Source organism: Lolium perenne, chromosome 4 (assembly GCF_019359855.2).
Source record: "Lolium perenne isolate Kyuss_39 chromosome 4, Kyuss_2.0, whole genome shotgun sequence".
Lineage (NCBI taxonomy): Eukaryota > Viridiplantae > Streptophyta > Magnoliopsida > Poales > Poaceae > Lolium > Lolium perenne.
The window spans coordinates 236913904-236940475 of record NC_067247.2 but is presented as its reverse complement, the minus strand read 5'-3'; the positions used below and the strand labels follow the sequence as shown (position 1 = coordinate 236940475).

The window sequence follows — 26572 nt, the reverse complement described above, 5'->3', positions numbered from 1 at the left end:
GAGGAGGAGAGGAGCAGCTGGACGTGAAGATAGGCGTGAAGCTGGACATGGAGCTGGACATGAAGATACCACATGGACGCGCGAGGGAGGAGTGGGAGGTATGCGCGAGAGGAGACGTCACAGTCCAGACCGGCCCAACACCAGGTCAGACCGGTCGCCACACCGGCGCGCCCGATCCGTGGCCCGATCCAATCGGGTGGCACGCCGGATCCCACCCGGCGCCAACCGGACGTCCTGCTGATGCCAACCGGGCGGGTTACTGCGCGACACTTCCCACGCCCGGTCAGCACCCGGTCCCTGGCCCGGTTTGAACCAGCCAGCCTGGTCCCAGGCCCGGTAGACCGGCCCCCAGACCGGCCGTGTCCGAGTCTGTCTCGACCAGATCTATTCTAGGTCGGTTATTTTCGTACTTTTTCGACCTGAGGTCGTCCCGGACGCCTATATAAGTGCCCAGGACGCCCCAAAGTTTCTTTAGACCATGTTTAAGATAAACCCTAGTTCATAGTTGATTGCTTTGCAACTCTATTGAATCCCTACACCATATTGCATTGATTTGGTGTAATCCTAAAAGTCTTGTGTGATCTGCTGTTCCATTGGGAATTAGAAGGTTGCAACTTACCGCTTCGGGGTCGGCGGCTACGTGCGCAAGTATGTGATGCGAATATCTTGCAGGGTTGAGAGCCGTTGCATTGGCGACAGGGACCAATCGAGAGATCTCGTTGCGTCATACATGTTATCATCCACTTCATCAAGTTATCTCCGTTGTGTTCATCCCGTGATCATCATCACCACCGTTGGTTACTGAGAAGATCAGGCCACCCCTTATCAGATATTGGCATCAGTGGCAAGGGAAAGGACATCAGACATCGAGTCCTCCCGAAGCTTGTGTGCTCGATTGATAGGCACGTCAGCAGCACCTGAAAATAGCAAATAAGCAATCCGGAGGATAGTATTGCAGAAATATGTTGCATTTAAGCACGAAGGAACTTACTAAGCAAATTCGTGATAGACTCGCGGAGGGTGCCTTCCTTTTTATCGGCAGCGACAGCAGCCTCGCGTCTGGCATCATGCTCATCCTTCATCTTCTTTTTCAGCTTCTTTAGTTCATCTTTCAGCAAGATGTTTTCATTTTGGGCATCGGCTGTGAGCTTGTTAGCCTCCAGCACTTGGTTAGCCGAAATTTTGATGGCCCTCCGAAGCTGAACATTCTCGGACTCCAGGCGAGTAAACTGATCAGCAAAATCTGCCACAGCGTCAACTGTGGCATAAATTGGCTGCGAGAGAAAGGATAAAGAGTCTCAACCAAGTGTGGAAATCCAACGCAGAAGAGGAAAGTCAAGCTAAGTGGTTTACTTACATGATCACGGGTAGCTGGACGAACGGGGGTGCTGTCAGGAGGAATGACCTTCGACACCGGAATCTTCACCACGGTCGTCCTTGAGGGCGGCGTCGGATCAGCAGGCGAAGGATTCGATTCCTTGGCTGATTCAGCCTTCCAGGAGAGTAACTTAGCCCTCTTTGCGAGAGGAATTTCATCGTATCGTCAGAGCTGCTTGAAAGCAAGGACATCCATCAGGTGAAATAAAGAAAGATAGTTGTAAAGAGAAAAATAGATACTCACAGGTCTAAGTCATCTTCGGCAGCAAAAAAGCCTGTCAAACTTTTCACAGCAGGAGGAGGCGACGCAGTTTCATTGACATCATCATCTTGTCCGCTAGGACTAGATTCAACCGTTGTGATCAAGTCTTCATTTATCCTCCTGCATCGCCTATTCCTGGTGAGAACATCGTCTTTAGGGGCTTCGTCTCCTTGAACGTCACTATCCTCGAGGGCGTGCTGAGCATCTTCGGTTTCTTCGGAGTCGTCATCGTCGTCCTCTGGTTCTACCCCACTTTCGGGTGTAGGAGGATAACATTGAGCTATGGTGGAAGCCTGTTGACAGGTGAAAAAGTTAATAAAAGATCAAGAGACAGAATAACAACAGTGATCAAAGCAGGCGCAGTGAAGATTACCTCAGCCGGAAGATGCTTGAGATCATATGGAGGGCGAGCCGAAGTCAGGACAATGTTGTCCTTCTGGCTGAAGCGAGTAAGGCGACGTACCTCGTCGCGGAGTTCATCATCCGACAGGTTGGCTGAGATGACTCTTGACTTGTCGTCCTTACCAACATACATCCACAGCTGGTGAGGCTGGGACATCAGCGGCTGCACCCGACGCTTTAGAAACACCGAGACTACCTCAGTGCCGCACATCGTTAGGCCTCCTGTGTTCTTTAGGTCTACAACCTGTTCGAACAACTTATCAGCTATAGCACTTTCTTCGGGAGTCAAGATGTTTTGCCAGGACTTCTTCGGTTGAGCCACCAAAACGTATTCAAATGGAGGAAGGTTGGAGCGACGCCCAGGTGCTGGGATATCTCGCAGGTAGAACCATTTTTGGCGCCAGCCCTGGACGGATTCTTTCATCGGGAAGTCGAAGTAATCAACCTCCTTTCTAATGACAAAGCCGACGCCACCAACAACGGGAGGGCCGTCATTGCCATTATGGCACTTGACATAGAAGATTTTCCTCCATAAACCCCAGTGGGGGTCAATGCCGAGGAAAGCTTCGCATACAGTGATGAAAATGGAGAGATGAAGAATGGAATTTGGGGTCAGCTGCCAGAGCTGAATCCCATAGAAAAAGAGAAGGGAACAAAAAAATTCGTGGGCAGGAAGAGAAAGCCCACAAAACAAGAAAGCGACGAACATAACAGTGAAGCCTTTAGGAGGCTTTGGGCGAGAAGATGGACCTGGGAGATGAATGTCGTTATCGGATGACGAGATGAGGCCAAGGGTGCGCATCTTGTTCACCTCGCGATTGGAAATGGTGGAGGCGCACTAATCGCGGCTGACCTTGCTCGTGCCTGGTGCGCCAGTACTCTTCTTCTTGCCCATGGCGTCTGGAGTTCTTGAGAGCAGGAACAGAGGTGAGCGGAAAGGCTGAGAAAGAAGATGAGCAGTATGGAGGCGTGAAAATTAAAAATAATGGGAAGGCCCCTTATTTATAGCACGGGCTGATGGGAAATCGTGGCCATAACTCCAAAGCTATCGTGGGAGGTGGTCAGAGATCCAGTCGTACACGTATCGCTTTAAGGAAAACGGAACCGGCGGCCCATTATTCTAAATATGTGTGGAAATCGAGGAGGCGCCTCGCTCAATGCACAAGCACTGGTCATTTCCTAAAACTGACCACGCAGAAGTAGGGTGGGCCTGTCAGGTCACGTCTCGTCAATCAAACCACAACAGTGGTAACGTCATTAGTGATGTCATGAAAGGTGTCGACTCTGATTGAAGCATCCGAGGAAATATTAAAATCATTGAGTGGATCAACTTGAGTCTACACACGGTTGCAAACATTCGCACATAGACTCGGGGGCTACTCCCATCGGGAGCGCTGGACGCGCACCCGATAAATTTAGACTCGAAGAAAGATCGAATCGTTTGGCTCAAGTCTGCACCCGGTTGCAAGCGCCCGTGCCCAGACTCGGGGGTTACTCCCATCGGGAGCGCCGATTGCGCACCTGACAAACTTTTTTGCACTCCAGGATCATGCCCGGGGACTTGATTTTGTGTAGGGTAACGATGTTTTGCCATCGGCAGTTAACCAGCAAAGCTGGGCACGTTACTCAAAATCCTTTACGCATTAGACTTTATTTGAAAAAGTGAAGCCCCGATATAAATGTATCGGATGACTTATGAAGACCTGCAGAAAGCTTCGGCAGAAGAAAACATTCGAGTGACACAACTTGAGTCTACGCACGGTTACAAGCATCCGTACCTAGACTCGGGGGCTACTCCCATCGGAAGCGCTGGATGCGCACTCGATAGAAGGAGATGATGCTGTTACAAGAAGGACAAGATTTATCAAAAGAGGAGAACATTCGGTGGAGGCATGCTTTAGTCTCTACCCGAAATATCTTCGGCTAGACACTCGGGGGCTACTGACGTGGGCATTACCCTTCGGGTAACCGTTATTGCCCTATCCTGTACGGCCCAACTGGAGGCCCATGAAGACACTCGATGGCAAGGTGGACTACTATGTCGGTGCCGAATAAGATTCCTTGAAGAAAGAGACGAAGAGACGAAGAGACGAAGAATACAAGGAAAGTCTAGAACTAGGGCCCTTTGTAACCTAGTCGTATCCGGTCAGATCTCTCGGGACCTGGCTCCCTATATAAGGGTCAGGAGAGGGGTTGTCGAGGACACACGCATTCTTAGCAATTTCAGCCGCCATAAGCCCAGGGCTAGGTCTCCGTAGAACTTAACCTCTCGACGCGATCACAGCCGAAACCTTCGGCACCCCATTGTAACCCGATATTTTCATAATCAAGATCAGACATGCAGGACGTAAGGGTTTTACCTCATCGAGGGCCCCGAACCTGGGTAAATCGTTTTCCCCGCTTGTTTGATAACCGATGTCCTGTGTCAGCCTACAGGATTCCATCTACCCTAAGCCTCAAACGGAGGGCATTGCCGAGGAGTACCCTCGACACTGATCTTTTTAACTCATGAAATTATATGGTTACCATAAGACCACAGGCATATCTGACTCCGAGTTCCAGTGCTTCCTTCCTTTATTTGTTTATTTAAAAAAATCATATTTATAAATTTCAAAAAAATAGGAGAAATATTTAGTCAATGACGTATCCTACGTGAAGTTCTCAAATTGAAGTACTTTGTATTCCAAGCTACACAAAGTAAAAATAAAAGTACGAATGGGTGGTTAGGAGGGTGGTTGTACCCCAAGCCCAATAGAGTTCAAACCCTAGGTTTGACACCTGTGTGTCTCATAAAGGCGGAATATTCATTCAGTGGGAGGCGACTTTCCCGTCGACAACGAGGCGTCCGTGGTAACTTCGTCAATTTCAAGATCCAATCCGCCGGCTCACTCTTCCGAAGGTACTCATATGGGTAGAGTGTGCGTATGTACGTTCATAGGGGTGAGTGTATGCGCCTGTACGTGACCGTCTGCGTTTGTACTGTGTTTCTAAAAAAAAATAGTGCATATTTTCAAAACTCCAAAAGTTGTCAAATTTGTCATTTTCCTATATCTTAGAATTCAAATAGTTTAGCGTTGCGATTTTTCATGCTGGTATGATACACTATTGAAACTTGTAAATATGATTTTAACCGCAAGGCAAAGAACAATTCACATCCTCCATCTACTTTTAATTGTTTTTGATAAAAAAATAAGTTAATATTGTAAAGAAACTAATTGTACCAAGTCTGTGCACCAACAAGATACCTTAAGACATTATGCATACACTGAACCAAAAAAAAAAAGAATAAGAAAAAAAATGATCCCATCGGGATGATCAAACACACGCACCAACATGGACACCACCCAGACTCCTTCTACTTTCACTACGACAATTATTGATCTAAATCAAAACTGAACATGGACAGCAAATAGTATATCCTCAACACAAGAACCAGTGTCACCGTCCAAACAGTACAAAAGGCGAAGCCCCACCACACCAGCATAGGTACATCTCTAGGAATGCAAACAGTCTGGTATCACAATTTTGCATAATACCACCAAGTACCAAGATCCAACCACTGTAAGATGCTACTGCCATGCGCATGATCGTTGTCCAGAAGACCAGAAACACTATACATGTTTCCTAAATTCGGACAGATACAGAATATACCACAGAAGAAATACACAGAATACAGTTTCTAAGCATGAAATTCAAGGCAGAGGATCAGCAGTAAAACATGAGCCTCTTTACACTGTCACTGAGCTTAGGAAGTGGCGTCGTCTGCAATGGAGTGGCCCTTTGTAGAGTTGTGCGGCCGGTGGCCACTGCATCTGACCTCTCAAGATACAGCTTGCCTCTATACGCGGCGAGATGCGCATAGTACGCCGGAGGAACAAGGGAGACTGGCCTGGTGCACCGGACAAAGGTGTAGCACAGATTGTGTATCATCTGCTGCAGTTCATCGGACTGGAAGTTGTTCTCATCCAGCAGGACGTGGTAATGAGTAGGACGGCTTGTCCCCTTTGTGCCCCAGTGACTGCACAGGTAGAAGTCGAATTCCCTCGGGTGCGTGATCACAGTGTCAACGACGGTTCCCGGTGGTATGTTCTGATCAGAATAGTGCGTCGAGCCACCATTCTTCTCCCTGTGGAAGAGCCTGGTGTGATGCCTCTTCTGAACCACGATGAACGTGATCAAGGGCTTGTAGCCTGGGTACCTAGAACAGGTGGCTCGTACGGCATGCGTCTCCTCCTTCAGGACTTTGTCGAATTGCGTCTCACTCACACCATCTCGGAAGAATATGATTCTACCTGGGAGCTTGCCAACTTCTCTCAGGAACTCTTCAAGTAGTTCACCAGCCATTACATCCAGGTGTTCAATTATTTCTTTCCGGTGCGTCTGCGACCTCATCCTTGAGATGTACTTATTTGCCGAAGGCCAATTCATGCTAGCAACTACAGCCACCACCGATGGGCTCGAGTCGTCTAGTGGATGTGGGTGTGTCACATCAGCACCCATGAACATCACTGGCTCCTCATCTGAAAATATTCTAGGGATTTGGCATGGCAAGCTATTGTAGAGGGAAACATTGCATCCACCAAGCTTAGCATTAATCTTCAGGGACAAATTGGCAACGAATTGCACGGTCATGCTGCTCAAGTTGGGATAAAGGCAACACTGTGTCACAACACCAATGGATGTTTCAGCAATTCGCTTCAGGTCAGCATAGCCACGGTGCCTGCGTTCCATGACACAGATCAGCAATTGCAGGTTACCTGATGCAGCTTCTTGAATTTTCTTGAGTTTGCTCTCCAAAATGCCCACATTATTGAGAAGTTGAATCCGCTCAAACAATGGGCTGATGACAGTTTTCTTGTTTAGAAGAATCCCAAGCTGCTCACACCGACTCGATAGCTGGTTGACAAACTTTGGAATGCAGGAGTGCTGCTCCGGGGTACCACCAAAGCTTATCAATGCCCAGTTTTTAATCTTGGATCCCTCAGTAACATGGCTATCAAGCAAACTCCATTGACGATCAAAGCGGTGTGGCGTTATATCCTTAATGCGCCCTCCAATACCGAACTTCAGTTTTGGTGGCAAGAGAACCCTCCCAGAGAGTTGCGTCATATCCTTCGACACTTGGAGATTGAATTGATCGGCATACGAATTACTGCAAGAATAGTAAGGTAGCATATTACATATGTATGACATTGAGTACTTCTATGTAAAAGAAGGACATTTCAACTGCTGCAAAATTAATACATGACAAGAATGATGGAACCATACCTTTCAGCACCAAATGCTTCTTCCACAACACCCTTTATGATTCCCTTCCTTTCACTTGGTCTTTGGCATCCCATTTTGAGAACCTTGGAGGTTTGTTCATCTGAGAGCTTGCCAAGAAACTTCTGGCCCTCACAAACTACGCAAAGCTCCATTGGTACATAGCATGGCTTGCTCCTACCAATCTGCAAGCATGGCAGGTTCCTGAACTGTATGTCATGGTTGTATTGCTCCTTGAAGTATTCCATTACCATATGATCTTTTCCGCTTCGGTCTCGAAACTTGAGGTTTTCTGTTGTCTCCTCGGTCAAGCTATGCACATGGTACCTTTGGTCAGTCTCACGATGGCACACAAAAACCCGAATGTTTTTCAATGCTTTCTCCACCTCCCTCCGCTCCTCCTCTGACAAAGCCCTGGTTTTCTGATGCGAAAGGCCCTTCAAGAAGTCACAGCGCTTCTGCAAGTATGCAATCATGCCAGTGCTCTCGTGGAATGCTGTGAGTGAGAGGTCAACATTAAGAGCAAGACCTTGCTTGGTTGGCCTCAGGCTCTGAAAAAAACCTCTTAATCCAACAGCCCCGCCACCAATCTCCCTTGCTTCTCCCATGGAACGCGGATACAAAGACCGACCTACCAGAACGGAATTTTCCATAGCACCTTCCCGCAAGATGACTTCCAAAGCATGGAGGTAATCTTGAGGGAGTGAAATGCCATCCTTGTCTTCAGTTAAATACTTGTTCAAGTCCTGACCACTTAGCTTTGAGACCAATCGAATGTTCACCTTGAAAACCTTAAAATTCTGTTTGTCAACCATGTGGCCATCCTTTTTATCTACTGGACATCGTGCTGGTGCAATTGGGAGACTGACAAAGAACTCAGCCTTGTTCTCTTGAAACTCAATAGGACTATAAAGGTCCCTGCGGCCATCAAAGGCCGGCAGGGCACCCGAGAAAACACTTGAATTTTCTTGAAAAAGCTTGTTCTTGATCATTCTTGCTGTTTCCTTCGATGGGTGCGGGGATATGTCAATATCATACTGGAAAATCTTTTGATCGGGATTGAACCGCACAAGGAAATGGTTTGCAGAAAGAGGAATCACAGCCCCCTCAACACCGCCGTTGTCAGGTCTCTGCACAATGGGAGTTCCTTGGTGATTGTTAGAGGACCTGTGATGGCCGTTCACATGATCCATTCTGATGCCAGATGAGTTCTTCTCATGTATGAAGAACTTTTTGTGCTGAAGCGCCTTGGCATCTGTTAGTACATTGATAATAACATGTAAGGAAACAGAGAATCTAAACATGTGTACTAGTGGTTAAGACATGAAAAGATTTTTTTTTCGAAAAGGAGGGAAACCCCCTAGCCTCTATGTCGATTGATGATAAGAAGAGAACATCTTAAGCAGCAATATTTATAACAAGTGGGTTTTTTCTCCGATAAAATAAAAAGTGGAATTGTTACCAATGAATAGGAGTAGTACATGCACAAAGATGATGGTACATCATTGTCACAAGAGAAATGAGGAAAAGGTAATGGAACATTTTTTACCAACAGATCCCCCCAAAAGGATATGCATGAGCTAGCCATGGTTGGGCATAGAGGTAGACTCCACTACACAGACCAATTCAGAGAATGGCTTCGCGGACAATAATGTGGATCTGTCTTTTGCACTTTTTTTTTTGTAAACCTTTACTTTGTGCATACGTAATTGTTGTGGGGAATTTCCCTACAGCTTAGCCCCTCCCCCCCTCTAAAAAAAAGGTAACCACGCCCCATTGTTGAGGGGTGGAAAGTGGACTAACTTTTAAAGGAGAAAGGCCCCAACAACAGTACCACAAATATCACTTTGGCCGTGTCTCAGCTCAAACATTCTTGTATCCCATCTTGTCAAGGAATGCAGACTAATCCTGGCATAAAAGGGACAGAAGCTAGAGAAGCATACAATCAAAAGTAGAAATCCATAAAATAACAAGATTCCATTTGATTAACTATACAGCACTGTATCATTGATCCGAAAACACTGTGCTGCATTACGTTTGTATGACAAGCCATTAACCAGTAACTGTACAGCTAGCAGATACTACTGGAGTAGTTCGTAGTAGTATCATCATCACAGTAAAAGAAAAGAAAAACTAGCGCACATTGATCAAGAAGACAAGAAAGCAACGCCACCACCCGGTATTATATATGAACTTGCTCGTAGAAAGTACAAAAACAAGGATGCGGGAAGTAACCGAGAAAAAGGTGCCTTTTACCCTGCGGGAGCGGCAGCAGCGCGGCGGTGACGGCGTGCGGCGGCGGCGGCGGCTTCTTGGATGGCTTGTGCGCGAACAATGGGCCCCTCTGCACCGCGCCGGCCATGGGCTTGCCGTAGCACGTGGCGGCCCCGGGGAGCAGGTGCAGCGGCGGCGGCTGCTGCAGGTACAGCAGCACAGGCGGCGGCAGAGGCAGCGCGGCCGCGCCATTAATATGCGCGCGGCCGGCGTTTATCGGCAGCGGCAGGAGCGCCGGGTAGGCCTGGATGATCGGGTACTGTGTGTAGCCGCCACCACCGGCACTGCCATAAACTCCCCTCCACTTCCTCCTCCCATTGGCGCCACCGCCGCCGCCGCCGCCATTACTACCGGCTCCGGCGGCGTTCCTCTCGTTCTTGGGCTGGCCTTGCCTCTCCATAGTGAGCAGCAGTTGGTGGGAGGTTAAACCGAATCTAATCTGTCCGTATGCGGGTTTGGGTGTAGTAGTAGTAGCACAGTTTCTTGTCTTGTTCTTGGCTTGTGGGTTGGGGTTTTCTTGGATGGTTGGAAGGTAGGGGGGCAAAAAGAAGGGAAGGGAAGGGGAAGTGAAGGAAGGAGGAGTGGGGGTGGGAAGGAGATGGGGTTCGTATTAATGGGGTGGCAGCGGCAGGGAGGAGAGAGAGAGCAGCTGCTGCTGTTCGGAGCTATGCTGCGCTAGTGTGCAAATGCATTGCTCTCCTGCTGCCGCTTTTAAAGTTACCTCCATTCTGCTGCTGTCCTGCTGCTTAGTCGTCTTCCCATATTCTCAGTCTACCAAGGGAGATCAGCTGTGGCTACGCTAAAGAGACTCTACAGCCTAAAAAAAAGGAGACACTATTAGCGCGGCCAGTCGAATTTAAAACTCTGGCATAGCATCGTGACATTTTATTTCCATACCATCTTTGCTGAATTATGTCATAAGAGCATCTCCACCAGCGCCCCCTAGTAGTCGCCGGGCAGAGGCGCCGGTACTTGCGTACAGGAAACACCGGCACTACATCCTCTATTTAGGGAGTTGTTTCCACACCGGCGCCCCCAAACAGGCGGCCTCGATAGAATTTTTTACACAAACTACATATTTATACTTAGAGTTTCATTTTAATGTCATTCAGGATCAATAATATTTTCGGGCAAATCCGAGTAAAACATTATTCACTCCTCGACCCGGATGATATTTGAAACATTCTTATCTCTAGCCTACTACCTACTGGCCACCCGGCTCTGTGGAGATGGACGATCGACCGGAGCTCTCTCCCATGCTCTCTCCCCTGGTCTCTCCGCTGCTCCTCCGTCGTCGATCCCCGCTACTCTCTCCGCCACGAACGTCAAGTAGGCGGCTCTATCCGCGGCAACCGCCTCCTGACGCATCTGCTATTCCAGCTCTTCCCGCCGCCGACGGTGATCAACTCCTGCCTCTGTAGCCAGAGCTGCATCTCCGCCAAACGCCGCCCCTCGTAGACTTCATCCTGACGTTGCGTCTCCTCCCGCTGCAACCGCCGCAGCGCAAGCTCCTCCCACCCCTTCTGCCGGCGCGCCTCCCACAGGCTGGCTCAGCGCCACCCGCCACCGCCGCGCCTCTTGGAACTCCAGCTGCTCCGCCTTCTCGAGCACCAGTCGGTTCTCCTCATCCCGCTGCCGCCGCTCCGCCTCCCACCGCGCCTCCCCGCGCTCCCGCCGCTCCGCCTCCTGGCGCTGCCGCTCGCCCGCGTCATAGGCATCTACGGCCGCTGCTAGCGCTGCCTCCTCCCACGCCTCGTACTCTGCGAGTTGCGGGTCCGCCTCCACCACTTCTATGGCCGCCTCTAGCGCCGCCTCGTCCCACGAAACCCACATTGTGCTTTTTTCTAGGGTTTTTGCACCAATGGTGGGGGAGGAGGGATAATATAGACCGCCGGCGGGGCGGGAAACATCTTGCGCGGTGTCGTGGCGGGAGACTTTCCCGCGCGGCACCGTGGCAGGAGTGTTCCGGCCCGGCATCGTGGCTGTAAAATATCTCGCGCGGCGCCCTGGCGTCACTGCAGGAGGCTCCCACGCCCAAAATTTTCAGCCTCGCGAGGCGTCGGCGCGCCCGATTCGCGCCCTTTGCCAAGGGGCCGGCACGGGTTTGTGGGTATACTTCATGGGTGTACCATCGACAGTGCCTAGATCCGGCAAGCCCGGGTGGCCCATAGACGGTGATGGTGGCATGGGGCCCATCGGGCGGCCCAGTTGGTGTAGATCAAGATGGATGAAGTCCAGCCCAGGAACAAGGAGCCGGATCCACCGACCAACTCTTGAAGTCGGATCCGGCCTGGCCCATTAGGGGTAGCCAGATCCGGTACGACATGTAAGGAAAGGCGGATCCTTGACGTACACGACAAGATAACATACCGTAGTTACGTAACTTGTATTCCGGCTAGGACTCTCCCTGTAAACCCTAGATCTGTGCGCCTTTATAAGCCGGTTCCTGGGAGCCCTAGAGGCATAACCACAACTCATTGTAACGAAAACGCCCATATAATTCCAGACAAGCAGCAGTAGGCCCTGTCCTCGAGCAGGTGTTCCGAAGCTGGGTAAATCGTGTACCACCGTCCCGAGGACTCTCCGCCCAATGGCCCCTACTTCTTCTCCCCCTCGTGAGGAACCCTCCTCCGAGGTACCGTCAATTAGGCAACGACAGTTGGCGCCCACCATGGGGCCAGCGGCGTATGGAGGCTGGAACCAGGAGGGTTCTACCTTCGGAGGCATCGGCGACACCATCTCCGTGGGGCGCGTCTTGTACGCCAGAAACCTCCCGATCGTCCCTCAGGACGAGTGCTGGATTCCGGCTAGGACAAATCCCGTCAAGCTCTCCACCATCCCGATTGGCGGGATACACATCTTCATCGGCGAGACCGTCGATTCTGATGGGAACGCTCTGGTAAGTGATGCTGACGTGACCGCCGCTGAGCAGGACGCAGTCGCGAAGATCCGATATGAGATGCAGGAACTTCCTAAGGAAGATTCTGCCTTAGATCTGGAAAATTCAAAACCCACCCTATCCGCCCCTGAGCAGGAAACAACGTTGGAAGACAAATGCAGATCCGCCTGGGTCTCCCAGGTGTTAGAGAAGCAAAGGTGTCACTTCGTGCACTTCCTCGCACATACCGCAGGAACCGCCCCTCCTCAGGACGGAGCTGGACCCATGCAGGATGCGGCTGCCGGAACCGGCGACGCTCCGGAACAGCAAGAGGTTGTCGGAGACAGCGACGCCCCGGATCAGCAAAAGGATGCCGGAGACAAAGAAGAATCGATCCTTGGCAACCTAAGCCCAATTTCCGGCGACGCCTGTACTATGGATACAGAAGAGTACAACCACGCCATGAAGGAGTCAGAAGATGAAGAACAAGCCGAGGCGGAATCCGCCCCGCCTAAGGAGGTTTTCGCAACCATAATTGGGCTGGAGAAAGGAACCGACGAAGAGACAACCCCTTCCGACCCCATGCAGGCAGGTCCCTCCGACTACGAAACTCCGCAACGAATGCGATTCCGCATAGTGCAGGAATTCGAGGAGCATCTGTCCGCAGAGGAGCTCGTCGAGCAAGCAGGCATAGGTGCCATCACACACGCGGAAATCCTCAACAAGCCAATAACTCCTGACGACGCTGCAGATCCGGAAGCTCTAGAAGCTCCAAGGATGGAGATGCTAGGCACTGCCAGAAGAATTGCTAACACCGCAATGGGAATGTTGGAGGAAAGATCAGAAGCAGAAAAGGTGATGCAGAACTTCCTCCAAAGAGAGCGCGAAGCTGTAGACTCCTTACATAAAGCTAAGAAACTCTGTGAGCACTGGGAGTCCATGATGGGCGATGCCCACAAGGAAGCAGATAGGATCCGGTGGGAGGCTGTGACCCCTCCCAAGATCAACTTTGCAACCCCCACTGATCAGCAGCCGCTCACAACTCCAAAAGATAACATGAAGAAGGCTGCAGAATTGCTGGCTAAAAAAGACGAAGAAGTCGACATCAACCACCTCCGCACACTTGTTGCATCAGCAATGAAGCAGCAGAGCAAGGCAGACACTTCGCGCAAGTTGGAATCCAATCCGGAATTATGTTTGTCCACTGCGCAGAAGGACGCCTCCGGAGGCCAGCATCGTGACAACGAATCGCGCACCGGATCCACGGAGCGCAGAAGGAGAACCAGAGAACATCCAAATCCGATCCCCGTACCCTCAAAGACACCTCCGTCAAACCCGGAAAAGGGAAAGGATTCGATGTATACTCGCAAGGACAAATACCGGAACCCGTCACCTCCGCCCCATGGGTACCCGCGTCCTCCACCACCTCGCCATCGTAGTCCAGTCGGAAACACTAGGCCCCACGGGCCTGGTGGAATTAACATCCGTGACAACATGGCACCGCAGAGGAACAGGAACACGGAGCACACGCCGGATCCTCGTCGGAGCCGGAACGAAGAGCGCGAGCTGGAGCCTCGCAGAAGCCGGAACAACGGAGGCGACCGCCACCAAGGTGAAGGTAGCCACTGAAGCCAGAGTCAGCAGCTCGAGGGACGCGGGGAATCTGAAGGCGGAAGCAAAAGATCGCATCGGCCCCCTCGCAGATCTCCCTCCCCACCACCTAGTGGTGGAGGTGGAGGTGGAGGCACTACAAGAAAAGTTGCCATAGCCGACGAAGTTGAAGTCTCGCTGTGGTTGCTGCTGCACCATGGCCGACGATTTTTGGTCTCTCCGTGGTGCATGTCAAAACTTTTTTTTCTCGTTTTTGAGGCCACCTAGCCCGACGAAAACGTCCAAAACGTCGCGTATGGTGGCCCGGGACGTGGTGCATCGTGAATTCTCGGGTTCGTCGTCCGAGTCAACGCAAATCCGCGGATTCGAAGAGCAATGGATTCAATTAGTATCTAAAATTATCTTGTCTCCGTGAAACTTGATGTTCAAATCCGTTTGAAAAGTAAGGAGATGAAAAGTTTGTTTTCAGAAATATGCAAGGTGTGAGATATATGTGATATCTAAGACCTTATTACAATATGATAGAATATAATTTAGTGAGACTACATAAACTCATAAGTTTTATGAGAATGCACGAAGGTTGAAGATGCTAGGTCTCCCTGAAAGGACACGGATGCCGCCTAGAGGGGGGTGAATAGGCGGTTTAAAACTTTTACGAATATGGCTTAACAAATGCGGAATAAAACTAGCGTTTAATTTGTCAAGCACAAAACCTATATAGCTAGGGTTCACCTATGAGCACCAACAACTTATGCTAAGCAATTCAAGCAACTATGTGATAGCAAGATATATAACTTCAAGCACGAAGGCTATCACAAAGTAAAGTGCATAAGTAAAGAGCTCGGGTATAGGAATAACCGAAGTGACGCGGAGACAACGATGTATCCTGAAGTTCACACTCTTGCAAGTGATACTCTTCGTTGGAGCGGTGTGGAGGACAAGTCACTCCAAATGCTCGAAGGCCACCGTATTCTCCTCGATAATTCCCACCAAAAGGGATGTCCTCGATCCACTATGGAACCTAAGGGTGGTCACCGAACCCGCACAAAGCTTGGGGCTATCTCCACAACTTAATTGGAGGCTCCCAATAAATCACCACAAAGGCCTTCTGTCGAGGGTACTCCTCGGCAATGCCCTCCGTTTGGGGCTTAGGGTAGATGGAATCTTGTAGGCTGACACGAGACATCAGTTATCAAACAAGCGGGGAAAGCGATTTACCCAGGTTCGGGGCCTTCGATGAGGTAAAACCCTTACGTCCTGCCTGTCTGATCTTGATTATGAAAATATTGGGTTACAATGGGGTGTCGAAGGTTTCGGCTGTGATCTCGTCGAGAGGCTAAGTTTTACGGGGACCTAGCTCTGGACTTACGGTGGCTAAAATTGCTAAGATCGTGTGTATCTCGGCAGCCCCTCTCATGGCCCTTATATAGAGGGCCAGGTCTCGAGAGATCTATCCGGGTACGACTAGGTTACAAAGGACCCTAGTTCTAGACTTTCCTTGTATTCTTCGTCTCTTCGTCTTGTTCTTCAAGGAATCTTCTTCGGCACCGACGTAGTAGTCCACCTTGCCATCGAGTTTCTTCATGGGCCTCCAGTTGGGCTGTACAGGATAGGGCAATAATAGTTACCCGAAGGGTAATGCCCACGTCACCTTCCTCTTGAAGAATCTCCAGAACTAAATTGGAGTCCCCAAGAACACCACAAAGACCACAAAGACCACTAAGTCGTCTAGGATCCAAAGACCCAAGAGGAACAAGCTCTGGGAACAAGCTCCCGAAGTAAATATCTCACGAACTTTCACCTCCACGTAGCACCGCGGAGAAGTCAAACCGATGCAGCAAATGCAATGACAAGAACACCACAAAGATGTCCAAATTCTTCACTCTCAAATTCCAACAAAGCTACTAAAGCTATTGGGGGAATAAGAGATGAAGAACCAAAAGGAGAACACCAAATTCCCCAAGATCTAGATCCCAAAGATTCACTCACAAAGAGATGATTTGGTTTGGTGAAAGTGTGGATCTAGATCTCCTCAACCTTTCTCTCAAATAGATGCAAAAATCATTGGTTGGGGAGAGAGAGACCAAGCTCACAAAAATTCAACAACCATGGTGGTGAGCTTGCGAGAGAGGAGGAAGAAGAAGCAATACAAAAAGAGAGAGAAAAAGGGGCTTAAAAAGAAGGCCCTATTTTTATGCCCGTTGGGCTGCTAAGAAGAAAAGGCTTGGGCTAGCTGGGGTCGAGCGAGGATGTGCGGCTGCAGCGCGAGCAGTGCGGCTCGGGGGAAGGCGTGCATGCGTGTGAGCGTGGGGCCAGGAGGGAGCAGGGCGACAGGGCGAGCGGGTGCGGCGGGAGCACGCCAAGACAACGCGTGAGGCAACATCGTGGGCGGGTCCCAGTGCGGGTGCGTGCAGCTCGGTCGAGCGGGGCGCGTGGCCGCGTCGTGCGGGCGTGCGTGGAGGCAGCATGGTGGCTGGGCTGCCTACGTGGGCGGGGCCCAGTGCAGGTGGGCTTTGCTGTGCGCCCAGGAGAGGAAGTGCTGGCCACGGCGATTTACACAAAAATAACCCAAAAGTGAAAGAAAAGCACAGAATGACCCTCCGGCGAAACTATTTCACCAATCTAACCCTTTTGTGTGGCGCCCCCTCCCACGGGCGCCACACATGCCCATGTGGCTCCCCTCCTGCCGGCGCCACTGACCCAGCCGACGTGGCCCCCTCGCCGCTGAGCTGGTGCGCCCATCCGACGTGGCAGCATGTGTGGCGCCCCTCCCAACGGCGCCACACATGCCAACTTATATCAAGTTTTCGGTCGAAAACATCCAGGGGCTCCGGACGTCTGGGACTTAGCCGTTTTGGCGAGCCTCTATGTGTGGCGCCGATGCCACGGGCACCACACTAGCATGTGTGGCGCCGATGCCACAGGCGCCACACATCCACTTAAGTGTGGCGCCCGCGCCCGCGCCCAGCCCGACCCTTCTTTCTTCTTTCTCTTCCTCTCTCCTTCTCCTCCCCAACCGCCGCCGCCGCACGCCTCCCCTTCGGCCCCCCCACCAAATCAACCAAGGAATCATCAGATCTATCCGGCCAACTCCTTCCTCCTCCATTCCTCAAGGTATTCCCCTTCGATTCCCTCCGATTCATCCAATAGTGTTGGTGGATTTGGTAGATTTGGGTATGAACCCTAGATTTGGTAGATTTCTTGGATTTGGATATGTAGAAATTTATGTTGGTGGAATCTACATTGTAGTATATGTGTTTGAACCAAAGATTTCTTGGATTTGGATATGTAGAAATTTATGTTAGTGGATTTGGATATGAACCCTAGATTTGTTCAAATTCTATGTATGTATGTGTTGAAATGTCTAATATTTGCCTAGCAAATGCATTCAAATGTGTTACATATGCCTAGTATTTTGATGGAATAACTCATATTTGTTAGGAATGTATGTGTGATGGCTTATTTGGATATATTCTCATGTATGTGTTGCTCATATTTGGTATGAATGGCTCATAATATGTTGTATGTGTTGCTCATACATGTAGGATGGTGTGGCTTCTGGATGAAGAGTACGACAGGGTGCACCGGGCTGTTCATATGACGGAGAAGGGAACGGATCTTCAACCTTTGAAGATTCGTTACCATGGCACAGCGGATATACCGTATGACGAGAGGTACACGGAGTTCATCTGGCCTACCGGTCTTCTCCCGTTCATATCCCTTGTAAGCCGTGGGGGGCCACTCATGAACCCCTCGGCACTCACCGCCCTTGTCGACCGGTGGAGGCCGGAGACTCACACCTTCCACTTGAGGGCCGGCGAGATGGCCCCTACTCTCCAGGATGTTTCCATGATCCTTGGACTACCTATTCAGGGCGAGCCACTGTGTATGAACACAGCTTCTGATGGGTGGCGCGAGCAGATGCAGGTGCTTATTGGCATGGCTCCTCCGCTGCGCCGTAACGAAAGAAGAGAGCTCCCGCCGGCGCGTCTTTCGAATGGATCAGGACTAACTTTGGAGAATGCCCGGAAGAGGCCGACGAGGACACTCGGAGGACGTACGCCCGCGTGTACTTATGGTACATGATTTCGAGGACTCTCTTTGCTGACAGTGGGGGGAAGCTGGCCCATTGGTGTTGGCTGAAGGCGCTTACGGTGTTGGATAACCGTTGGAGTTGGGGAACAGCGGCACTTGCCTACCTCTACCGGCAGGTGATGATTTGCTCTATGTACTATTTTCCTATAGTAGTGTGCTAGACAAAGTACTAACCAAATGTCTTATGTGCGTAGTTGGACGAAGCTTGTCGCAGGTCTGGGAGCGGCGGTATTGGTGGATGCATGCTCCTACTTTCCGTATGGAGCTGGGACCGCCTATCAGTTGGGCGGCCTAGGGTACTCAACGAGAGGCCATGGCCTCATTACCCTCACTTTCCTGATCGGGAGCCCACTTGGGCATACCTTTGGGACAATGTCTCGGAGATGTCGGGCGATCCAAAGATCATGTACATGCAGTACACTGCGGAGTTGGACACTCTTACCGCTGAGCAGGTAACCGATCACTCTTTTGCAATCCTAGTTTTCATTGATTCTACTGGCATGTTCTAAATTCTGAGATATTTGTATGCTGCAGGTGGAATGGGAGCCATATGGTAGCTACTACCGTATTGGCGCGTCGATGACTGACCTCAACCACAAGTGCACGGAGGAGGCGCGGTTCTGGCGTATGCGCTGCCCACTCATATGCATGTGGCTTGTTGAACACCACCAGCCGCAAAGAGTGATGAGACAGTTTGGGCTGTATCAGGAGTGCCCACCAGTGTGGCAAGACACGGACAAGGCGCTTCATAGGTAAACTTCTGGAATCATGCGATGGAAGATTCTTGATAGAAGAGGTACAAACTAACTTGTTGATTCTTGCAGGCTTGATAGGCAGCGGCAGAGGAAGATCACAAATTGGCCAGTCCATCATAGCGGCCACATCGCAGCGTTCCAATAGTGTTTGGAAGCGGCACGGAATGCTGGCCCTGAGCAGATTGTGCCTCACAACTTGGCCGCTTTCAACAACTACCTCGAGTGGTTCCATGAGAACACGCGTATCGAGTTAGTTAAGCACGCGTATCCTGAGGAGATCTTGGACGACCCCATCCAGTTCGATGAGGTTGGGCAAAGCCAGCACGACACCTTTGCTCGCAGAGGGAGATCGACTTCTATTGCTTCCGAGCTGAACTTCGTGGTATTCTATTCTCTCACTAACTAGTACATCATCTACATTGCCATGTGCTCGCTTCAATTGTGTATGCTATGTTTGTCACAGCGGAAGGAGATCGAAAAAACAGCTGAGGAGTGCGAGGTTATCTGGGAGCAGAGCGGGACAGATGACAAGCCTGTCGGACCGTTGCGGTATTTCATTAAGGTATGATCACCAACTTTGAATGTACGCTACTATGATGTGGTGGATTTGTAACCATGAACGGGATGACGCAGAACACTGCACGAAAGATGCGGCGGTTAGCCAGCTTGCTAGGTTGCCGGGAAGCCGAAATCGCTACATCTTCCTCTTCAGAAGAGCGGGAGGTATGGACTATTTTGTTGCTGTCAAAAATGTTCTTACTAATTTCAACTTCGTAATCTCATGTGTTCGTGTTTGTGAAGATTCCTGAGGACGAGCTAATTCTGAGTCAAGGCATACTTCCAAAGCGTACCTCGAAGCAAGCCCCACGGTCAGCTTACCAGTTGAAGCCAAGGGGCAAGGGTCCAAACCGGTACACTCCGGAAGATTATGTCAACCGAGGAAAGAAGGTTGTCACTGAGGAGGATGAGGGGCCGCGGTGGAGATCAGCTTTGTCGAGGATGAGGAACGACGAGCCGTTCTCTTCAGAGGAGGAGGAGGAGGAGGAGGAGCAGCAGGAGCAGCAGCAGGAGCAGCCACGGCAGCGGACGAAGAGGATGGCCGTCCGGAAGCAGCCCGCGAGGACGGCACGTCGAGGACGCTACTAGGATGTGCTACGTGTTGTTGTGAACTCTATATTCATAAGTATCGATTTGTGAACCCTATGTCATTTCGAACCATCTTTTAAGAACTTCACCGCTGTGCGCCCATCACACTTTGAGATAGGTTTCACTTCTAGCCACTTGGTGAATTTATCTACCATGACCAAGATGTGAGTCATGCTGCTTCTTGCCGTCTTGAATGGGCCAACCATATCAAGGCACCAAACAGCAAATGGCCATGTTAGCGGTATTGTTTTTAAACCGGACGCTGGGGTATGATTTTGCTTGGCGTACCTCTGGCACCCATTGCATTTTCTTACCAAGTCCTCAGCGTTCTCCAAAGCAGTGGGCCAGTAGAACCCATGCCGGAATACTTTTGCTACCAGCGCCCTTGATGAAGCGTGGTGCCCACATTCTCCTTGGTGAATCTCCTCAAGCATTTCTTTTCCTTCTTCCGGCTCCACACACCTTTGAAGGACGCCGGTAACACTTCTTTTGTACACCTCGCCATTGATGATGGTGTATGCTTTGGACCTCCTCTGGATCCTTCTGGATTCATTTTCGTCAACCGGCAAGGTGCCGTTGATCAGGAATTCCTTAATAGGTTTAACCCACGATGGTGCTTCCCGAACTAGAAACACCGGTGCGTCTATCTCCATGTTATCCACCAGCATTGTCTCTTCCGGTATAGCTGCAACAGCCCCTGAGCTTGCCGGTGCAGTCCCCGAGTTTACCGGTGCAGTCCCCGAGTTTACCGGAGCAGTCCCCGGGTTCCCTTCATCGATGTCCATGGGTACTATGTGTGACTCCGGTACGAAAATTGATTCCGACTCCGGGCTCGGTTTGATCGATGGTACCCTTAAGTGTTCCAAGGCTATTCCGGGAGGAATTTCTTGCCTAGATGAGCCCAGTTTGGACAAAGCATCCGCGGCTTCATTTTCCGCTCACGGTACATGGTGAAACTCGCAGCCCTCAAAGAAGCCGGCAATCTTTTGCACGTGAAACCGGTACGAGGCCTTGTTTGCATCTTTTGCGTCCCAATCTCCGGAACTCTGTTGCACCACGAGATCTGAATCCCCATAGCAAATGATCCGGTGCACACCGATTTCTTTTGCGACTTTAAGCCCATGAATCAGAGCTTCGTACTCAGCGACATTGTTTGATGCCCTGAAATGCATTTGCAAAACGTACCGAAGATGATCTCCCTTGGGTGAAGTAAGCACCACACCGGCACCCAGACCCTCTTTAAGTTTGGATCCGTCAAAGTGCATCTTCCAGTACTCTATTCTTTGATCCGGCGGCTTGTATTGCATTTCTGCCCAATCAACAAGGAAATCCGCCAAAGCTTGCGATTTTATGGCATCTCTCCTTTCGTACACCGGTACATATGGTGATATCTGAATTGCCCACTTTGCAATCCTCCCGCTAGCATCTTTGTTGCACATGATATCGGAAATGGGTGCCTCGCTCACCACTTTCATGGAGTGCTCCTCAAAGTAATGCTTAAGCTTTGTGGCGGCCATGTATACGCCATAGGTCATTTTCTGGAAGTGAGGGTAGTTTTGTTTCGAGAGGGAGAGCACCTCGCTCAGGTAGTATACCGGCCTCTGGACGGTTTTTCCTTCCTCTTCTCTTTCAACCACAACCACTACACTCACAACCCGGGTTGTTGTTGCTATATACAATAGCATAGGCTCTCTTTCTAGAGGTGAAGCCAGTATGGGCGCTGTAGCCAGCATTGTTTTTAGCTCTTTAAACGCTGCGTCTGCCTGAGGGGTCCAGACAAATGTATCAGATTTCTTCATGAGAGCATACAGTGGCAGGGCTTTTTCTCCCAACCTGCTTATGAACCGGCTTAGCGATGCCAAGCTACCGGTGAACTTTTGCACGTCCTTGAGATCGCGCGGTATAGTCATTCTTTCAATTGCCCGGATTTTTACCGGATTGACCTCAATGCCCCGGCTTGATACGAGAAAGCCAAGCAGCTTGCCGGCAGGGACACCAAAGGTACATTTTGCCGGATTGAGCTTCATCCGGAATCTTCTCAAGTTATCAAATGTTTGCCGGAGGTCATCGATTAAGGTTTCTTTTACCTTGGTTTTGACCACGACATCATCCACATAGACTTGCACGTTTTTTCCGATTTGATCAAACAAGCATTTTTGCATACAGCGCTGGTACGTTGCACCAGCGTTGCGCAAACCAAAAGGCATAGTGACATAGCAATAAGCCCCGTGCGGGGTAATGAACACAGTTTTTATTTGATCTTCCTTTTTCAAGGGGATTTGGTGGAAACCGGAGTAAGCATCCAAGAAAGACAACAGCTCACATCCTGCAGTGGAATCAATCACTTGATCGATCCGAGGTAAAGGGAAAGGGTCTTTCGGGCAAGCTTTGTTCAAGTTGGTGTAGTCGATGCACATGCGCCACACCTTTGGAGCTTTGCTTCCATGTTCTCTTCTTTCTTCTTCTCGACCAGCACCGGATTGGCTAACCACTCAGTGTGCAGTACTTCCACGATGAAACCGGCAACCAGTAACTTTGTCACCTCTTCTCCAATGATCTTTCTCCTGTCTTCAGCAAACTGGCGCAGCGGCTGCCTTATCGGCTTCGCATCTTTCCGGACATTTAATGAGTGCTCAGCCAGCTCCCTCGGAACACCTACCAAGTCGTCAGTAGACCAGGCAAAGATATTCCGATTCTCACGGAGAAAGCTGACGAGCGCGCTTTCCTATGCCTCATTCATGCCGGCACCGATACGAACGGTGCGCTCAGGGTAAGCCGGGTCCAGCACAATGTCCTTTGTTTCTTTTGTCGGCTTGAATGCCGGTGTGCCCAAGTTTGCACTCATTGCCGCTAAGCTCAGCTGTGAGGACTGAGCCAGCGCAACTGCAGTTTGCATCCTCCTCTTTTCCTCTGCGATCACTAGCGATTCTGCCAGGTTTGATCCGGCAGAAGCTGTTTCCAGTGAGACTTTGTAGTTTCCCACCACATTTAAGGGTCCACGAGGTGCCGGCATCTTCATCTTGAGATACGCCGTGTGAGTTGAGGCCATGAAAGCAGCCAACGCCGGTCTCCCCAGCAATGCATGATAAGGACTATCTAAGTCCACCACCTCAAACTCAAGGTTTTCAACCCGACAGTTGTCACGTCCTCCAAACGACACATCCACCCGGACTTTTCCAACCGGTGCACAGGACAGACCCGGAACGATTCCATGGAAAGTCGTACGAGTTGGCTGTAGCATGTTTTCTGTTATGCCCAGCATGTTCATGGTGTGCCGGTACATGATGTTTATGCTGCTCCCATTGTCTATCAGCACCTTGCTGAACTTGACTCGAGCGTTTGGCCCTTGCATGATTGGGTCCAAGACGAGAGCATAGCCGCCCGGGTTAGGCATGATCTTGGGGTGATCCTTGAACGACCACGAGATCTCTTGATCGGACCACAGCATGTACCTTGGCACTGCCGGTATCACCGCGTTCACTTCCATAGAACGGCGATGCAGGCTCTGTCTGTCAGTTGGCTCAGTTACGAACACAACGCAGCACATATCTGGGTCATGGTAAACATTCCGGCCCAAAGGTGCCGGTGGAGGCGGTTGGCCATTGCCTTCTCCCACCTAGTTAACTTGCTGGTATTGCTGCCGGTTTGGCTGTACCGGTAAGGCGTTTGCCCCGGTAAGCGGTGGTGGTGGTGGTAGCTGTTGTTGCCGCGGCATGTCTTGCGGCGGTTGTGCATCTTTTACCGTTCCCTTTTGCATCAAGTACTTGGTCCAGGTACAATCCTTCGTCAGATGGTTTGACGGGTGTGCCGGATTCGGTGTGTGCCACCGGCAAGGTTGGTCCATGGCAGCTTCCATGGTGTACTTCGCGGGTTCTTTCCAGTTCTTTTTCTGGCCCCAGGGTTTCTTTTCGACCCACTGTTTCTTTGGACCCGCCCATGGCTGCGATCTGGTTCTTTGCCTCTGACTGCCGCTGGCCTCAGAGTTTTCTTGTACAACAGCAACTTGCTGCGGACCGTACCTTCGATCCGGAAAATCTTCCCTTCTTTTGTTGTTCCGGTTATCCCGGTGTTGCTCTTGGCGTTGCTGAGGCGGGTTTGATTGTTCCGGCTCAAGTTGCACTGCCGGCTGCGTTGGGTCTCCCAACGCATAGCTATCCGCCACGCGTATCATCTCTGCCAACGTTGTCGGCATGTTCTGCTGCAGCTTTTGCCACAACGGCGAACCTCTTCTGCACCCACTGCTGAACCAGGCGATGGCTTGCGCCTCTATCACCCCTTCACATGAGTTCCTTGTGGTGTTCCACCGGGCCAGGTAGTCCCGGTCTGTTTCATTCTGGCGCTGTATGCACAGAGCGAGCTGTTGCGGCCTGTTTGGCCTTCGATAGGTGCTGCTGAAGTTGCTCACGAAAGCTTCCTCAAAGTCCAACCAACCATTTATGCTTCCTGCCGGCAAGTTGTTCAGCCAAATTCTTGCCGGTCCTACCAAGAATGACGGTATGATTCTCACGGCCCAACGCCGGTTTCCTCCTCCAGCTACGGTTCCTCCGCCGCCAGCGACGTATACTGCGGTCACGTAATCCGCGAGCCAATCTTCCGGCTTCGTGGTGCCATCGTATGTTTTTGTGTCACGGGGCAACACAAAGTTGCGAACTGGTGGCTTTTCTTTCATGATCCTTGGACCAAAACACTTTGGGCCCGGAGGACCTTCTTCCTCGATCATTTCCGACGGGTATACTCTATCCAGACGGTGCCTCGCATCCCGTTCTGGTAGGTATCTTTCTCCTAAGCGTTCTCCCAACGGGTTCCGGTATGCTGCCGGTCTTGTGGAATCAGCCTCATCGTAACATTCCGGTACCGTGGCCCTTGCCTGCCGGTACCTTTGGGGATCCATTTCCTCCTCATCATACGCCGCCCTTGCAGCTTGATAATTTTGCCCTGTTTCGTGTCTACCGGCATGATTGTTTCCGGCATAGCCTTCTTTGGCGTAGCCTCTGTTTGCCCCTTGGCTTTTTCTACCGGCATCATGTTGCCCGGCTTGTTGTTTTCCGGCAAGAACCGGATCATACACAGTCATCTGCTGCGCATTCATCTCTTTTTCTCTTCTTCTGTCCAGATGGGGGGACGAAGCCTGCCCATGGGACTTGCTACTGGCATTCCTTGTCGAACGCGCGGATTTTGAAGCCACAGCCTTGTTCAGCTTATCAAGCTGCTCAGCGTTCTGCTGCTCGATAGTTTCAAGAAGCTCCCGGACACGCTCTTGTTGTTTTGCCAGAGTGTCCCCGGAAAGCGATTCACACAGTTGCACAACAGCTTTAGCAGCTTTTATTGTTTTATCCGGGCTACTATACTTAGGCTTTTCTACTATGCTCACAGATGCATAGGTACTTTTGCCGGCATGAATTTCCTTACGCAGATCCTGATCTAGATTGCGAGCCTTAAGCCGGTTCTCCGGTATCCTAGCAGCATGAGCGCTAACAGAAGCAAAGCCATGGGCAGCGTTATACTCACGTACGGTTAGGTTCAGCTCGCGCTGCGCCCTGACGACGTCCTTGCCGCTCTCGAGTATCTTCTGGCGCTGCGCCTCCAGCTCCGCCTGAGCCGCTGCCGGGTCGATGTTCTGCGCGATGGGGGTGGCGAGGGCGTTCATCGCCGCTTGGAGCGGTGTTTTCGGTGGTGCGGATGATGCTCCCACAGCGCCTGCGCCGCGTTCCAGCGGTGGTTTGGCCGCACGGGTCGAAACCGCACGCCCAGCACCTTCTTCCACAGCTTCTTTGCCGGCGTCGACCGCGCCTGCCATCATCACCTCCACGCTGCCAGGGGTACGGCCTGCATGTAGCCACCTTGGCGGATCCGGCGCTACCAGCACCGGCGAGGGGCGCTGGCGCACAGGAACGGTGCCGAAGTAGATGCGGTGGCTGCCGAACTCGATGATGCGGCCGTTCTTGGGGAAGATGCCGCCGTTGGCGAAGCAGCCCGCGTTGTCGTTGATGAAGTCCATGGCGTAGATGCGCTGCACCAGCGCGGACACCGTACGCTGGCCGGCGACGTCGAGGATGCCCGCCCGAATGTGAACTCCAGCAAGCGCCACTTCTAGCCCCACGATGGGCGCCAACTGTCGTCGTGGCGAACGAGCAGATGCCATGGGATGGCTTAAGTTGGGGCCGAATGGGCGCTAGAGGATTCGGGGGAGGGTTTGCAACTAGATGGGATGAACTTCCGGATGATTTCCTCAGGAACACAACCAAAGGCAGGTATGCAAGAAGAAAGACAAGAGGAAGAACTCTGCTCTAGATCGCTAGCTTCATTGATCTCAACATGATTACAGGTTTCTGGGCGTGCCTGAGCGTGTCCATGAAGGACGATGCCCCCTCTCCTTATATAGGGGAGAGGGTGGCTTACAGAACAAGAAACCCTAATGGCATCTTTGACTGGACAAACTACTTTACAAAGCTACTTTAATCATGGATGACGCCGGGGTCTTCTTTAATCAGGGACGCTGACGTCCTC

The 26572-nt window shown here is 51.0% G+C and overlaps 2 protein-coding genes across 2 annotated transcripts; one reads left to right on the top strand and one right to left on the bottom strand.

Moving 5' to 3' along the window:
• Positions 1 to 5440: 5440 nt before the first annotated feature.
• LOC127332550 (protein argonaute 7) lies at positions 5441 to 10230 on the bottom strand. The gene is made up of 3 exons (XM_051358858.2): positions 9563 to 10230; positions 7310 to 8561; positions 5441 to 7193 (listed from the first exon to the last, which is right to left on the bottom strand). The coding sequence occupies exons 1-3, from the start codon at positions 9978 to 9980 to the stop codon at positions 5747 to 5749; spliced, it is 3117 nt and encodes a 1038-aa protein (XP_051214818.1). The 5' UTR covers positions 9981 to 10230; the 3' UTR covers positions 5441 to 5746.
• A 2513-nt stretch (positions 10231 to 12743) lies between these two features.
• On the top strand, positions 12744 to 20766 carry LOC127328538 (uncharacterized). The gene is made up of 10 exons (XM_071829351.1): positions 12744 to 13538; positions 18041 to 18280; positions 18359 to 18616; positions 18699 to 18916; positions 18989 to 19052; positions 19101 to 19301; positions 19383 to 19481; positions 19553 to 19642; positions 19721 to 19935; positions 20751 to 20766. The coding sequence occupies exons 1-10, from the start codon at positions 12744 to 12746 to the stop codon at positions 20764 to 20766; spliced, it is 2196 nt and encodes a 731-aa protein (XP_071685452.1).
• Positions 20767 to 26572: the final 5806 nt, after the last annotated feature.

What these genes read in the sequence shown, in the direction of transcription:
- LOC127332550 (XM_051358858.2), bottom strand. Translation starts at nt 9,980, where the DNA reads ATGGAGAGGCAAGGCCAGCCCAAGAACGAGAGGAACGCCGCCGGAGCC. An exon ending in GCTGCTGCCGCTCCCGCAGG is followed by an intron (nt 8,562 to 9,562) that starts GTAAAAGGCACC and finishes ATGTACTAACAG; the next exon opens with ATGCCAAGGCGCTTCAGCAC. An exon ending in GAAGCATTTGGTGCTGAAAG is followed by an intron (nt 7,194 to 7,309) that starts GTATGGTTCCAT and finishes CTATTCTTGCAG; the next exon opens with TAATTCGTATGCCGATCAAT.
- LOC127328538 (XM_071829351.1), top strand. Translation starts at nt 12,744, where the DNA reads ATGCAGGATGCGGCTGCCGGAACCGGCGACGCTCCGGAACAGCAAGAG. An exon ending in ATCATAGCGGCCACATCGCA is followed by an intron (nt 19,053 to 19,100) that starts GCGTTCCAATAG and finishes GGCCCTGAGCAG; the next exon opens with ATTGTGCCTCACAACTTGGC. An exon ending in CCTCTTCAGAAGAGCGGGAG is followed by an intron (nt 19,643 to 19,720) that starts GTATGGACTATT and finishes GTGTTTGTGAAG; the next exon opens with ATTCCTGAGGACGAGCTAAT.